Source organism: Labrus mixtus, unplaced genomic scaffold (assembly GCF_963584025.1).
Source record: "Labrus mixtus unplaced genomic scaffold, fLabMix1.1 SCAFFOLD_146, whole genome shotgun sequence".
In the NCBI taxonomy this organism is placed as follows: Eukaryota; Metazoa; Chordata; class Actinopteri; order Labriformes; family Labridae; genus Labrus; species Labrus mixtus.
This window is the reverse complement of record NW_026870276.1, coordinates 1-15,036: the sequence shown is the minus strand read 5'-3', so window position 1 is coordinate 15,036 and position 15,036 is coordinate 1. Positions and strand designations below refer to the sequence as shown.

Here is a 15,036-nt window from a genome sequence, read left to right as displayed (position 1 = left end):
GTCTGCCCAGGTAGTCGACATAACTGAGCAAAACACAGCGAAGCACCACGAAGCACCACGAAGAGAGCTAGTAAACCCGTTTTATACTTTCATAAATCCACATATTTCAGGTAGGTGTTGTTTTAATATCATTATTAAACTGCTGTTTTTCATAATGTCACACATTAAGGTCAAGTAAGTTGTCGGGTATGTTGGTTTAATGTCAGAGTAAAAACTCCCGAGCTAAAGTTAGCATTAGCATGAGAGGTCAGAGGAGCTGATTTATAAAGTTTGAAAAGAGACAGCGCTTTCACACGAACCTAGAGTCCATTAAAATGACAGACAGGGTCTTTAAGAGTTAATTATTTATGTTTTAAACAGTTTAATTTATTTCACAAGAACGGGTTTATTATTGGTTTCGGTTTTTAGGAAGTTAGGTTGTGTTCACGCACTTGCACAAGACTGGGAATTTAAACTATCTTAGTGTCAGCGGTTCTGTTTCACGGTCATGTCTGTGTGTTTGGATAAAAAAAGATGAATAGTAGATCCACTTTTCTTCAGTTACGATCTGATTCTGATGTTTTTAAAACCTTAAATAATAGAAAATTGTATTACAGTTGCTGACGTCACACACAAACAGGAAGCAGCAACACCTGTTCAGGTTTTTCAAATTGAAAGTTTTAAACTGAAGTGTAAGAATAGCTGCGTCTCATCTGAACGTTGTCATGGAGACGATTTGTTGACACTTCTTACAGTTCAGTCTGAATGTGAGACCGAGCGAGCTGAGAGTGTTTTCAGGGCCCAATCGTCTTTCTTGATCTGTGAAGTGAATCGGCGCCGATAACCGATACCTAAAATTACATCAATATCGGACCTGATACCGATGATAACCCAGATTAATCTCATTTCTAATTGGTGCATCTCTAACTGACGTAAAAACAAGCTCGTAAGTATGAAAACAACTAAACGTGTCGGGGTGTCTTCCTCTGATTCCCCGCGCCTTTTCACCTGTGAACGCCTCTTCTTGCTGCCTGTGTCTGATTAGTGACAGCAGCGATGTTAACCTGATTCAGCACGCACACAAATCAAATTGGCGTCGACAGATACAATCGCTCATTACAATAACAGAGATCGTATCGTTAACTTTACACCTTCATCGCTGTGACCTTACAATCGATGTGTGGACGTCTGTGTTTGTGATTAAATTCTCTCCTCACAGGTTTCCTGCTGCAGTCTGACAGGTTGATGATCACATCGAGGAGAGCAGAGAGCGATCACAACCATGGCCCTCGCTGAGGAGCAGCCCGAGAAGTAAGAGCGAGTCCCCGACTGCCTGACAAGATTTATTTTTTCTCATAGTCCACTGCACAGCTCCTACACGTCACCTTTTGTACATTTTGTGTTTTTTATATTTAATATTTTACATTTTTAAATTCTATTTTATATATTGTAATGTCTTCTTATTCTGTATTATTTAAGTTGTTTCTAGTTCTGTTTTATTTCCTTGTTAATTGTTTAGCACCAATACACCAAGTCAAATTCCTTTATGTGTAAATGTACTCGGCAATAAAACCTGATTCTGATTCTGATTCTGATGTCCGGCCTGGTTTACCGCTGGCAGGGTGACATGAAAGAGAAATCTGTCTCGTGTTTGTTGCTGCAGAACAATAAACACAGAACAATAATGCATAGAAATTAAACGGCAATAAGAAATACAAAAGTGAAATTATTATTATTGTACGATCTCATTTTCAAAGGTCTATTTACTCCGAGCCAGTAAGATTACCCTCCACCATCTACAATTACATTTTTTTGTGTGTGTGTGTGTGTGTGTGTGTGTGTGTGTGTGTGTGTGTGTGTGTGTGTGTGTGTGTGTGTGTGTGTGTGTGTGTGTGTGTGTGTGTGTGTGTGTGTGTGTGTGTGTGTGTGTGTGTGTGTGTGTGTGTGTGTGTGTGTGTTTTTGCAGGCACTGCTGGGTGTGTTTTGCCACTGAGAGAGATGACCGCAGTGCAGAGTGGGTGAGCCCCTGCAGGTGTAAAGGCTGCACTAAATGGATCCACCAGTCGTGTCTGCAGCGCTGGCTGGACGAGAAGCAGAAAGGAAACAGTGGAGGAGCGGTTAGCTGCCCGCAGTGTGGCACCGAGTACCACATCACCTTCCCCAAGATGGGTGAGTCCAACTTCACATCTTCACATCAACATGGGGGGGGGGGGGTCTGCTATCCCTCCATAGATCACCGTTGTTAAGAAGTAAATGGTTACTAAGGAAAGCAGACCGTTGCTAGGGATGCGGCTCTCATTGCAGACTGTAAAGGACTAACTCTCTAACTGAAAGACTACTGTAGAACTAGATTCCTTTTGGAATGATTTCCCATCATGCACCTGGTAGAAATTTACAACTGCAGCTTTTTGAGCAGAAAATGGAGGAGAAACTGGTGGCGCTGTGGAGGGGGCGAGAACGCGGCCTTCGAGATCCAGAGAAGAATCATCGAGTTCATGTTTCCGGTTAGAAGCGGGGAGGTCATCAGGGACCTCGAGGGGCCGCAGCAATGTGTGTCCCCCTTCTCACCTTCTTCTCTCTATCGTGGTACAAAGAGGAGGACACAGACCATGAGAGCACCATGTTCCTTCTCCTCCCCGCCATGTTTACTGGTTTGCAGCTTCCTGTCTGGTGCTGGTCAGACCGCTCCTATTGGTTGTTGACATTGGTCATGTCATTGAACAGACAAGACTAAAGATCTGTGACGCGATATTATTGAAGATGTTTAATTTTATGGTCACACTGAGGCGGGACACAGACCGCCTTCAAACAGCTGATTGAGAGTTTGTTTTTTTTCCTTCTCTCTCTTTTCTGGGAATTCACAACCACAAAATTAGAGGGTCAAAAAGGAGGAACTCATAAAAGTGAATGGAAAAATGCTCCTCGCTAAACACAGCTTAAATAAAATGTCACTTTTTTGGTACTCTTTTATGCATCTTTTTTATTTTTTTAAATTGGTGATAAGGTGAACAAAATGAAACAAGAATATATAGACACAACAGACATGACAACAAACACACAAAGACTAAAAATACAACAGACAAATCCATTTAAATGAGATGAAAGTCAAGCAATGATTTTTATGTTCAGGTGTGTTAGAAAGGTGTGAATGTGTTCATGACAGCGTGATGCATTAATGTGCCGAACTTAGTGGGGAGTAGCGAGTAAAATATATATATATATATAAATGAAATGATTGAGAGTTTTGACCACCTTACACAAACGACCGACATCACTGAGTGCGCCCCGACTCTGGATGTTTTTCTGACTTTGTAAACGTGAAAAGGTGTGACACTTCTCCTCTAACTCTCTCTTTTCTGCTCGTCTTCAGGCCCGTTGGTGTATTTCCTGCAGCAGGTGGACCGCGCCCTGTCCCGCGCCAGCCCGTTCGCTGCAGTCGGGGTCGTGGTCGGAACGGTGTACTGGTCCGCCGTCACATACGGGGCTGTGACCGTCATGCAGGTCCACACAGATGATGATGTACTGCGTGTTTAAGGAGCAGAGTGTTAACGTTAGCTTACCTGTGTGTTTACATGTGCAGGTGGTGGGGCATAAGAAGGGTCTGTACGTGATGGAGCGAGCTGACCCGCTCTTCCTGCTCATGGGTCTGCCCACCATCCCCGTGGTCCTGGTGCTGGGGAAGATGATCCGCTGGGAGGATTACATCGTGAGGCTGTGGCAGAGATACAGGGGGAAGCTGCAGCCAGGTACGCACACGCTGCAGTGATTGGTTGATTTTATGTTTAAGGCTGCAAATATGAATAATTAGCAATTAAAGTTTCATAGTGTGGTTTGATCCTCACGTCACTCAACGTGCTCTATATACCGATAGGGCGAGGTGAAGCTATAACGAGCTAACGAGCTAACCAGCTAGCCCGACCAGGCAGAGAGGGACTACGGTCTGAATGATCATGATATCAATCAATCAAACTTTATTTGTAAAGCACTTTTCATACAACAAATGTATCCCAAAGTGCTTTACATCAACATAAATCAAACAGCAACAACATGACTCCCTCCCCCATCCCACAATCCAAACACTAAGGTCAAAATAACTAGATAAGAAGAGGAACTGAGGAAACGCCATCATTTATTCTAAATGAGGAAACACAGGAGGTTCAACATGTAATAAAACCAGATGAAATGAGATTCAGTTAAACACTACTAAAAAGGTAGGTCTTGAGTTTGCTTTTAAAAATGTTTACATTGTGTTCTGCCCTCAGGTCTCCTGGTAAACTGTTCCACAGACAGGGCGGGGCATTGTAATAAAAAGATGCCTCGCCGTAGGTTTTAGTTTGGACATTTGGAACAATTAAAAGACCACTACCAGAAGACCTTAGGGCTCTGGTGGGCTCAGAAGTTAAAAGCAAATCGGATAAGTAGCGGGGCGCAAGGCCATTAAAGTCTTTATATGTGATGTTTTGATCCAGCAGATGTCGCCCTTGAGCACCAGCATGAAACCAAAACAACTGGCGCTGCATTGTTGTGTTAGCATGCTAATGCTAGCGATCTTTATTCTGCTCGTATCTTCACACTGCATGTAAATTTACCTGAAATGAGCGTGATCTAGAAACACAGTTAAGCAGTGAGTACAGTATGTTATTCTTCTTTTCTCTAGTCCCTCAATTAAACAACTTTTATACACGAGGGGAGGAGTCAGCCGGCCGTCCAGGCGATGTAAACAAAGTGAAGATAGGACTCTGAAAACTCTGAAAACATCACAGACAGTGGGACTCGGGTGTTACACCCATTGTAGACAGTCATGACTCACAGAGTTATTTTCAGAGGAGATACTTGATTTATACATTTAAGTGTGAGAAATCATATAAAGACTTTAAGAGCTTTAAAAACCAATAAGATCATCTTTAAAATCAATTCTAAAACAAACGGGTAGCCAATGCGGAGACTTTAAAATGGGTGTAATGTGTGCTCTCTTTCTGGTCTTCGTCAGCAGTCTTGCAGCTGAATTTTGGAGAAGCTGTAACTGTGAAATATTATTTTTCGGAAGACCAGAAAGAAGAGCATTACAGTAGTCAATTGTACAGGTGATAAAAGCATCAATAAGTGTCTCTGCATTGGCTTGAGAGAGAAACTGTGTGTGTGTGTGTGTGTGTGTGTGTGTGTGTGTGTGTGTGTGTGTGTGTGTGTGTGTGTGTGTGTGTGTGTGTGTGTGTGTGTGTGTGTGTGTGTGTGTGTGTGTGTGTGTGTGTGTGTGTGTGTGTGTGTGTGTGTGTGTGTGTGTAACTCTGTAGTTGCAACCCTCTTGATGTTGAACAGTCACATGAACCAGCTGTGATTTTTCCCCCAGGTACCACTCGGTATCTGCCCCGGGTCCCTGCGGACGGGCCAGGATCAGGAGACCACCTCTCAGTGTCGAGGACGCTGTGTGGCGCTCTCATCTTCCCCTCCATCGCCAGTCTGATGGGACGGCTGCTGTTTGGACGGGTGAACGCGAACCTTCAGCGCACTGTTCTGGTGAGCATTTCTCCTGGAACGCCTCTGGTTAATGTTTGTCCACTTTGTGATCTCAAGACGAAGAGCAAAGCCGTTTATTTCTGCAGAGGGATTTCATCAAAGGTCAACGCAAAGACAAACTTTTTTTCACCTCAAGGGAGAGAAATATGTGTGACAGGGAGTCGTGCTTGAGATTTGCTTTAAAAATGGTCGAACCAAACTTCTTTTTTTTGTGTGAGTTTTCTGCCTTTAATGTAGAGATAGAGAGAGAGAGGTATGACATGCGGGAAAGGAGCCACAGGTGGGATTTGAACCTGGGCCGCCCGCTTGGAGGACTACAGCCTCCATACATGGGGTGCTCGCACTAACCACTGCGCCACAAACAAGCATTTTAAAATGCCTGTGGTCTAAATGAAACATCTGTGCTGTGCTTTGGTCAAAATATAACATGAATCAAGCACCAGAGGAGGTTTGTGACCCTGTATAAACCAGCTCTCTCAGAACGCTCCGTTTTGGTGTGTGTGTCTCTTTAAATGTAATGACCCCCCCCCCCCCCCCGAGTTTTCCCCAAAGACATCACTCCTCTGTAAGTTTTGCTCTAGTCTGGAGGTGGAGTCCATGGGTGGAGATACCAGGGGAGGGGAGGGGATTTTTTTTTTAACCAGAATCCCACTGTGACATCACAAGGAGAGCACATTTGAAACAGAGCATTTTTCTCTGTGTTGTAAGACTTATGCAGACCACAAACAAAGGACTGGATGGTTTATTTCACATGTTGTGGGTCAGTAGACTCTCAGGTTACACAGATATATGTTCACAAACACAAAGTGGATTCTTCATAATATGTCCCCTTTAAGTCGACACAGATGGCTCATCACGAGTCGTCTTGTTTTTGTGTGTAAATGTTGCAGAGTTATCATCGTCCTCTCTCCTCACAGGGAGGCATCGCGTTCGTTCTCATCAAAGGTGTGATGAAGGTGTATTTCAAACAGCAACAGTACGTCATTCAGGCCAACCGAGAGATCCAAAACTACCCCGAGAGAAACGGAGACGGACAACAGGACGGCGGGGACGAGGACACGGAGGACAGCGGGAACGAGTAGTTTGGAATGACTTTTCAGATGAGAAAACACGGAGGAAGAGGAAGACATCGGGATGACAGGAGGACCTTTAGTGTTCGACGGCAGGGGTTAGTTTAGAGAGATATCAGCGTGTTTACATGCGCGGCGTGGACGTATCCGATGCAAGGTTAAAATAAAAATATGATGAAGTGCTGTTTCCAAATTAAAGAAGCTGCAGCATGCAGTGCAAGAGAGACGCTTTGAGATCCAACGTGTATTTTGATTTGATAGTTTGTCCCATCTGTTAACATGGAGGAGGCGGGGCTTAGGACCTTTACTGCAGCCAGTCAGCAGGGGGAGCTCTTAATGTTTTGGCTTCACTTGAGGACAGGTGTGCAGTCTTTTCTTCAAACGGAACAAGCCGGTGGTCGTTCGTCTGAGTGTGGGAGGATTGTTAAATGTTGGACTTAACGCCCCCGTTTGAATGTGAGCGTGCTCAGCGCATGAAGCCGAGTGAACAAAGGGTTTATATAACCAACCTTCATCACACCTGTTATCTCTACCTGGAGCTCCAGGCTCTGTCCAGCCTTCATCTCCCCTCCTCTCCTCCGCCTAACGGGCTCTGACTCGTTGAGGGGCGACCTGAAGTCTGTGAGCACACACATTAATGAAAAGCGTTTATTTACCCCTTCACATCGACTTTTGGGTAACACAAGATGACGACAACATAAACATCTGCAGGGACTCAAAACAAAGACATACATCCAAAGTTTAAATCTGCACACTGAAAGCTACCAGCTGCCTCTTGCAACAGGTGGTGGATTTCAACACAAGTCCCGCCTCTGGCAAGGCAAATAGTCAATCAGAGTTAAGGATTTTGGGGTGGTCTATATGTTTTGAAGGGGGGCCCATACCACCCCTGGCCACCCCTCTGGACACGCCCCCTCAGACATCCTCCAGTCGGATTCAAACAAACACAGAATTCTTGTTTCTAACATTAAAAATGATTATGCCTTAAAAAAGTCTATCACTGTCCTCCGGTTGATGTGCCTTATGTCACACTCAGAGAGCTGAGCATATATTTATTAAGCACATTTCATTACAGGTGAGCTCAACGTGCTTTACTGTAAAATCATGAACAAGACGAAGAAATCGAATCGCTAAAACACGCAGCCGAATGTTCATCAGCGACACCACAGAGCTATCAGACAACAACAAGCAAAAGCATGCTCACCGCCAATAACAGGACGGACATCTGTCTGTTATCTCTGCTGCAGTTTCACAGTTTGCACCAGTTAAAGGAGCAATATGTAACTCTGACCCCTAGTGGTTAAAATGGGTACTGCAGTCTAAATTCTAAACATCATAGAGAGCTGTCTCCCCCCCTCCTCTCTAGAGTCCATGCTCACACAGGTCACCATGTGGTGGACTCTGAAGCTTCAGTGTTTATCCAGCATGGGTCTGTAAACCTTTCTGTGTTCTAACCTCTCTCCATTTTTCAAAAGCATCTCCAATATTGATCCTAGTTTGAGCACGTTTCTGCTCGTGGAGCTTATTAGAAACATGCAGAGGCTTTTTAGGTCGGGTACAATCACTTCTATCTGAACCACTTCTCTTGCCCGCTTCCATCGTTGCAACACCTGTTGACCTGATAACTGCTCTCATATCTGGCAAACAGAGGGGCGTCCAAAACGGCCGTGTGGGGGCGGGTCTTAAAAGCGCCTACCTTCTCTGGTCCAAACAAATCCAGAGCATTCAGGAGCAGAATCTAAAGTTAGAAGGAGGACATACTGACTGCTGCATTGTTGTCAGAGAAGCCAGCACTTCAACATGTTTCCTTAATGATCAGATAGTAAGATACCTTTATCATCTCATGCAGCAGATATTTTACATGTTGCTCCTTTAACTGCACACAGACTTTGTTTCAGATGGTCCCGTACACCGTTAGTCCTTCAGGAGGCTTTTCCTTGTTTGAACACAGGGTGGCACTGCTATTTGCAAGCACTCATTAAATGCTCTCTCATGTTTCACACATCAGTTGTGGTGTGATGTTATATTTTAATATTTGGACATGCTGACTCGCGGGTTCCTGCAGACTGACGAGATAAAAACATGTGAAGGAATTTCAAACTTGTGTTTTGTATGACGACAGAAACTCGTTGACGATGTCACTTGATGCACCGATTAAAGTTGTTCTGTTGTTCAGAATATAAAAACACAAGTTTGAGACTTCTGGTGCGTCCGACAGTAAGAGATGTTCCCCGCTGCCCGATTTAATGTCTGATCGATGGGACGACTCAAACTGCACAACTTTGTCATTGTGTGTAAATTAAAAAAACTGATTTTTATTGTTTTGAATAATTGGTGAATAAAGTTATTTTAAACAAAGAGGAGTTACTCATTTGTTTTATTCCTCTAAAGGAAACTTAAAAAAAAATAAAGTGTGGGCGAAATTTCAAATTAAAGTGAAGACCTTTATTTTTAATCTGGCTTTTATTTTGAAAGGATCTTTGTTTTTCTCTCTGGTGTTCATTTTGTCTTAATCAACTTAAACTTCTGTTTTGACTCAATTTATTTAATAAATATTTTATTCTTGTATTGCCTGTCTTAATGTTTTAGGACTTCCTGTCTGTACTTCCTGTCTGTTCTCCTGTGAAGCACTTTGAACTGCTGTAATGTCTGAAGACTGCTTTATAAATAAAGTTGAGAATGTTGTTTTTAAATCTACACAGATAAATGTTCTTTATTGATTTATAAACCTGTGAACACGTGGTGTTACAGCATTTATAAATATAAAGAGATATAAGTATATATACACGGTATAAATGCCGTTTACATTTTGTAAATATCATTTTTCTTTCATCCTGTGTGGAGCTGCCGAGGCCCCGCCCTCACTGTTCACTGATTGGCTGCTTCGTGTCAGAGACGCTTGCTGATTGGCTGGTGTCGCTTCCCTGGGCAGAGAGAGAAGAGGAGGAAGGGGAAGAATAGACTGGAGCCAAAGAATGTAAAATATTAAATGAATAAAAGTGAAATAAATCGATAGTTTAGTGGGTCGTGTTTAATCATGAGAAGAGTCACACTGTTTGTGAACGGAACCTCCACCAATGGGAAGGTAAGCGAGATCAAACAGGAAGTAGACTTAGCGTTATTAGCTCACCTGGAGTCCGCTAATGCTACAAGCTAAGTGTGTGTGTGTGTGTGTGTTTTACAGGTGGTGGCTGTGTGTGTGTGTGTGTGTGTTATTGACAGTGTGTGTGTGTGTGTGTTATTGACAGTGTGTGTGTGTGTGTGTGTTATTGACAGTGTGTGTGTGTGTGTCTGTGTGTGTGTGTGTGTGTGTGTGTGTGTGTGTGTGTGTGTGTGTGTTATTGACAGTGTGTGTGTGTGTTATTGACTGTGTGTGTGTTATTGACAGTGTGTGTGTGTGTGTGTGTGTTATTGACAGTGTGTGTGTGTGTGTGTGTGTGTGTGTCTGTGTGTGTGTGTTATTGACAGTGTGTGTGTGAGTGTGTGTGTGTGTGTGTGTGTGTGTGTGTTATTGACAGTGTGAGTGTGTGTGTGTGTGTGTTATTGACAGTGTGTGTGTGTGTTATTGACAGTGTGTGTGTTATTGACAGTGTTTGTGTGAGTGTGTGTGTGTGTGTGTGTTATTGACAGTGTGTGTGTGAGTGTGTGTGTGTTATTGACTGTGTGTGTGTTATTGACAGTGTGTGTGTGTGTGTGTGTGTGTGTGTGTTATTGACAGTGTGTGTGTGTGTGTGTGTGTGTGTGTTATTGACTGTGTGTGTGTGTGTGTTATTGACAGTGTGTGTGTGTTATTGACAGTGTGTGTGTGAGTGTGTGTGTGTGTGTGTGTGTGTGTGTTATTGACAGTGTGTGTGTGTTATTGACAGTGTGTGTGTGTGTGTGTGTTATTGACAGTGTGTGTGTGTTATTGACAGTGTGTGTGTGTGTGTGTGTGTGTGTGTGTGTGTGTGTGTTATTGACAGTGTGTGTGTGTTATTGACAGTGTGTGTGTGTTATTGATAGTGTTTGTTTGTGTGTGTGTGTGTGTGTGTGTGTTATTGACAGTGTGTGTGTGTTATTGACAGTGTGTGTGTGTTATTGACAGTGTTTGTTTGTGTGTGTGTGTGTGTGTGTGTTATTGACAGTGTGTGTGTGTTATTGACAGTGTGTGTGTGTGTGTGTGTGTGTGTGTGTGTGTGTGTGTGTGTGTGTGTGTGTGTGTGTTATTGACAGTGTGTGTGTGTTATTGACAGTGTGTGTGTGTGTCTTACAGGTGGTGGCTGTGTACGGCTCTCTGGAGGACTTACTGTCTGTGGCGAGCTCTAAACTGGGAATCAGAGCCTCTAGTGTTTATAACGGGAACGGCGGCCTCATTGACGACATCACGTTAATCAGGTGAGACACACACCTGTGTCACTACCAACTGGTAGACTGTAAGCTGATACAGGTGAGACACACACCTGTGTCACTACCTACAGGTAGACTGTAAGCCGATACAGGTGAAACACACACCTGTGTCACTACCAACAGGTAGACTGTAAACTGATACAGGTGAGACACACACCTGTGTCACTACCAACAGGTAGACTGTAAGCTGATACAGGTGAGACACACACCTGTGTCACTACCTACAGGTAGACTGTAAGCTGATACAGGTGAGACACACACCTGTGTCACTACCTACAGGTAGACTGTAAGCTGATACAGGTGAGACACACACCTGTGTCACTACCTACAGGTAGACTGTAAACTGATACAGGTGAGACACACACCTGTGTCACTACCTACAGGTAGACTGTAAGCTGATACAGGTGAGACACACACCTGTGTCACTACCTACAGGTAGACTGTAAACTGAGAGGTGAGTGGGCTTGTAACTGTATGGAGACCCTGAAGTCCTGAAAAGTAAAAACTTTACCTGTTTGTCTCTGTGTGTACCTGTGTGTCTGTGTGTACCTGTGTGTCTCTGTGTGTCTCTGTGTGTCTCTGTGTGTCTCTGTGTGTACCTGTGTGTCTCTGTGTGTACCTGTGTGTCTCTGTGTGTCTGTGTGTACCTGTGTGTCTCTGTGTGTCTGTGTGTACCTGTGTGTACCTGTGTGTGTCTGTGTGTACCTGTGTGTCTCTGTGTGTCTGTGTGTACCTGTGTGTACCTGTGTGTCTCTGTGTGTCTCTGTGTGTCTGTGTGTGTACCTGTGTTTCTCTGTGTATCTGTGTGTGTCCCTGTGTGTACTTGTGTGTACCTGTGTGTACCTGTGTGTACCTGTGTCTCTGTGTGTCTCTGTGTGTCTCTGTGTACCTGTGTGTACCTGTGTGTCTCTGTGTGTACCTGTCTGTGTGTGTCCCTGTGTGTCCCTGTGTGTACCTGTGTGTCTCTGTGTGTCTCTATGTGTCTCTGTGTGTACCTCTGTGTACCTGTGTGTCCCTGTGTGTACCTGTGTGTCTCTGTGTGTACCTGTGTGTACCTGTGTGTCTGTGTGTACCTGTGTGTCTCTGTGTGTCTCTGTGTGTACCTGTGTGTACCTGTGTGTCTGTGTGTGTGTACCTGTGTGTCTGTGTGTACCTGTGTGTCCCTGTGTGTGTCTGTGTGTGTCCCTGTGTGTACTTGTGTGTACCTGTGTGTCTCTGTGTGCACCTGTGTGTCTCTGTGTGTACCTGTTTGTCTCTGTGTGTACCTGTGTGTACCTGTGTGTACCTGTGTGTCTGTGTGTGTACCTGTGTTTCTCTGTGTATCTGTGTGTGTCCCTGTGTGTACTTGTGTGTACCTGTGTGTACCTGTGTGTCTCTGTGTGTACCTGTTTGTCTCTGTGTGTCTCTGTGTGTACCTGTTTGTCTCTGTGTGTCTCTGTGTGTACCTATGTGTACCTGTGTGTCTCTGTGTGGACCTGTGTGTCTCTGTGTGTGTCTGTGTGTACCTGTGTACCTGTGTGTCTCTGTGTGTCTATGTGTGTACCTGTGTGTATCTGTGTGTACCTGTGTGTCTCTGTGTGTCTGTGTGTGTACCTGTGTGTACCTGTGTGTCTGTGTGTGTACCTGTGTTTCTCTGTGTATCTCTGTGTGTCCCTGTGTGTACCTGTGTGTCTCTGTGTGTCTATGTGTGTACCTGTGTGTATCTGTGTGTACCTATGTGTACCTGTGTGTCTCTGTGTGTACCTGTGTGTCTCTGTGTGTACCTGTTTGTCTCTGTGTGTACCTGTGTGTCTCTGTGTGTCTCTGTGTGTACCTGTGTGTCTCTGTGTGTACCTGTGTGTCTCTGTGTGTCTCTGTGTGTCTGTGTGTCTCTGTGTGTACCTGTGTGTCTGTGTGTGTGTACCTGTGTGTACCTGTGTGTCTGTGTGTGTACCTGTGTGTCTCTGTGTGTCTGTGTGTACCTGTGTGTGTCTGTGTGTACCTGTGTGTCTGTGTGTGTACCTGTGTTTCTCTGTGTGTCTGTGTGTGTACTTGTGTGTACCTGTGTGTCTCTGTGTGCACCTGTGTGTCTCTGTGTGTACCTGTTTGTCTCTGTGTGTACCTGTGTGTCCCTGTGTGTACCTGTGTGTGTACCTGTGTTTCTCTGTGTATCTGTGTGTGTCCCTGTGTGTACTTGTGTGTACCTGTTTGTCTCTGTGTGTACCTGTCTGTCTCTGTGTGTCTCTGTGTGTACCTGTGTGTCTGTGTGTGTACCTGTGTTTCTCTGTGTATCTCTGTGTGTCCCTGTGTGTACTTGTGTGTACCTGTGTGTCTCTGTGTGTACCTGTTCGTCTCTGTGTGTACCTGTGTGTCTCTGTGTGTACCTATGTGTAACTGTGTGTCTGTGTGTGTGTCTGTGTGTACCTGTCTGTGTGTGTGTCTGTTTTTCTCTGTGTGTACCTGTGTGTCTGTGTGTACCTGTCTGTGTGTGTGTCTGTGTGTCCCTGTGTGTCCCTGTGTGTCTGTGTGTACCTGTTTGTCTCTGTGTGTACCTGTGTGTACCTGTGTGTACCTATGTTTCTCTGTGTGTACCTGTGTGTCTGTGTGTACCTGTGTGTCTCTGTGTGTACCTGTGTGTCCCTGTGTGTCTCTGTGTGTACCTATGTTTCTCTGTGTGTCCCTGTGTGTCTGTGTGTACCTGTGTGTCTCTGTGTGTACCTGTGTGTACCTGTGTGTCTCTGTGTGTACCTATGTTTCTCTGTGTGTCCCTGTGTGTCTGTGTGTACCTGTGTGTCTCTGTGTGTACCTGTGTGTACCTGTGTGTCTCTGTGTGTACCTATGTTTCTCTGTGTGTACCTGTGTGTCTGTGTGTGTACCTGTGTGTACCTGTGTGTCTCTGTGTGTACCTGTGTGTACCTGTGTGTCCCTGTGTGTCTCTGTGTGTACCTGTGTGTACCTATGTTTCTCTGTGTGTCCCTGTGTGTCTGTGTGTCCCTGTGTGTACCTGTGTCTCTGTGTGTACCTGTGTGTACCTGTGTGTCTCTGTGTGTACCTGTGTGTACCTGTGTGTCTCTGTGTGTACCTGTGTGTCTCTGTGTGTCTCTGTGTGTACCTGTGTTTCTCTGTGTGTACCTGGTGTACCTGTGTTTCTCTGTGTGTACCTGTGTGTCTCTGTGTCTCTGTGTGTACCTGTCTGTGTGTGTACCTGTGTACCTGTGTGTCTCTGTGTGTCTCTGTGTGTCTCTATGTGTCTCTGTGTGTACCTGTGTGTACCTGTGTGTCTGTGTGTCCCTGTGTGTCCCTGTGTGTACCTGTGTCTCTGTGTGTACCTGTGTGTCTCTGTGTGTACCTGTGTGTCTCTGTGTGTACCTGTGTGTCTATGTGTGTCTGTGTGTGTCTCTGTGTGTGTCTGTGTGTACCTGTGTGTCTGTGTGTACCTGTGTGTCTGTGTGTGTGTACCTGTGTGTCTGTGTGTGTCTCTGTGTGTCTGTGTGTACCTGTGTGTCTCTGTGTGTACCTGTGTGTCTGTGTGTGTCCCTGTGTGTACTTGTGTGTACCTGTGTGTCTCTGTGTGCACCTGTGTGTCTCTGTGTGTACCTGTTTGTCTCTGTGTGTACCTGTGTGTACCTGTGTGCACCTGTGTGTCTCTGTGTGTACCTGTGTGCACCTGTGTGTCTCTGTGTGTACCTGTTTCTCTCTGTGTGTACCTGTGTGTGTAACTGTGTGTACCTGTGTGTACCTGCAGAGATGATGACGTGCTCTACATATCGGAGGGAGAATCATTTGAAGGTAAAGTTCAATTACAATCATTTAAAATAAATCCTGAGGATGAAAATACCTGTTAGTAACATCTTATCCAATAATCTCTGTCTCGCTCTTTTTCTGTCTGTCTCTCTCTCTGTCTCTCTCTCTTTCTGTCTGTCTCTCTCTCTCTGTGTCTCTCTCTCACTCTCTCTCTCTCTCTCTGTCTGTCTCTCTCTCTCTCTCTGTCTCTCTCTCTGTCTCTCTCTCTCTCTGCCTCTCTCTCTCTCTCTCTGTCTCTCTCTCTCTCTGTCTGTCTCTATCTGTCTCTCTCTCTCTGTCTCTCTCTCTCTGTGTCTCTCTCTCT

General features: G+C 44.9%; 2 protein-coding genes and 1 long non-coding RNA gene across 4 annotated transcripts; 2 read left to right on the top strand and 1 right to left on the bottom strand.

Annotated features, from left to right (window-relative positions):
• Window positions 1-9,260, top strand: marchf5l (membrane-associated ring finger (C3HC4) 5, like). Of its 2 annotated transcripts, XM_061034072.1 has the most exons (8): window positions 1-110; window positions 735-925; window positions 1,199-1,290; window positions 1,946-2,148; window positions 3,350-3,480; window positions 3,560-3,725; window positions 5,327-5,493; window positions 6,411-9,260. In XM_061034072.1, the coding sequence occupies exons 3-8, from the start codon at window positions 1,262-1,264 to the stop codon at window positions 6,573-6,575; spliced, it is 861 nt and encodes a 286-aa protein (XP_060890055.1). In that variant the 5' UTR covers window positions 1-110; window positions 735-925; window positions 1,199-1,261; the 3' UTR covers window positions 6,576-9,260. The 2 variants fall into 2 exon arrangements, with proteins under 2 accessions (XP_060890055.1, XP_060890054.1); XM_061034071.1 differs by lacking the exon at window positions 735-925.
• Window positions 9,261-9,469: 209 nt separating this feature from the next.
• On the top strand, window positions 9,470-14,788 carry LOC132967210 (BTB/POZ domain-containing protein KCTD9-like). Its single transcript, XM_061034074.1, has 3 exons — window positions 9,470-9,648; window positions 10,816-10,937; window positions 14,674-14,788. The coding sequence occupies exons 1-3, from the start codon at window positions 9,601-9,603 to the stop codon at window positions 14,771-14,773; spliced, it is 270 nt and encodes an 89-aa protein (XP_060890057.1). The 5' UTR covers window positions 9,470-9,600; the 3' UTR covers window positions 14,774-14,788.
• On the bottom strand, window positions 11,764-12,259 carry LOC132967211 (uncharacterized). Its single transcript, XR_009670652.1, has 3 exons — window positions 12,155-12,259; window positions 11,955-11,974; window positions 11,764-11,810 (listed from the first exon to the last, which is right to left on the bottom strand). It is a non-coding gene; the product is annotated as an uncharacterized LOC132967211 (long non-coding RNA).
• Window positions 14,789-15,036: the final 248 nt, after the last annotated feature.

Bases quoted from the DNA above. Each gene is read 5' to 3' on its own strand.
- marchf5l (XM_061034071.1), top strand. From the start codon at position 1,262: ATGGCCCTCGCTGAGGAGCAGCCCGAGAA. The intron at 1,291-1,945 runs GTAAGAGCGAGT...GTGTTTTTGCAG, and splicing joins GCTGAGGAGCAGCCCGAGAA to GCACTGCTGGGTGTGTTTTG. The intron at 3,726-5,326 runs GTACGCACACGC...TTTTTCCCCCAG, and splicing joins CAGGGGGAAGCTGCAGCCAG to GTACCACTCGGTATCTGCCC.
- LOC132967210 (XM_061034074.1), top strand. From the start codon at position 9,601: ATGAGAAGAGTCACACTGTTTGTGAACGGAACCTCCACCAATGGGAAG. The intron at 9,649-10,815 runs GTAAGCGAGATC...TGTGTCTTACAG, and splicing joins GAACCTCCACCAATGGGAAG to GTGGTGGCTGTGTACGGCTC. The intron at 10,938-14,673 runs GTGAGACACACA...GTGTACCTGCAG, and splicing joins GACGACATCACGTTAATCAG to AGATGATGACGTGCTCTACA.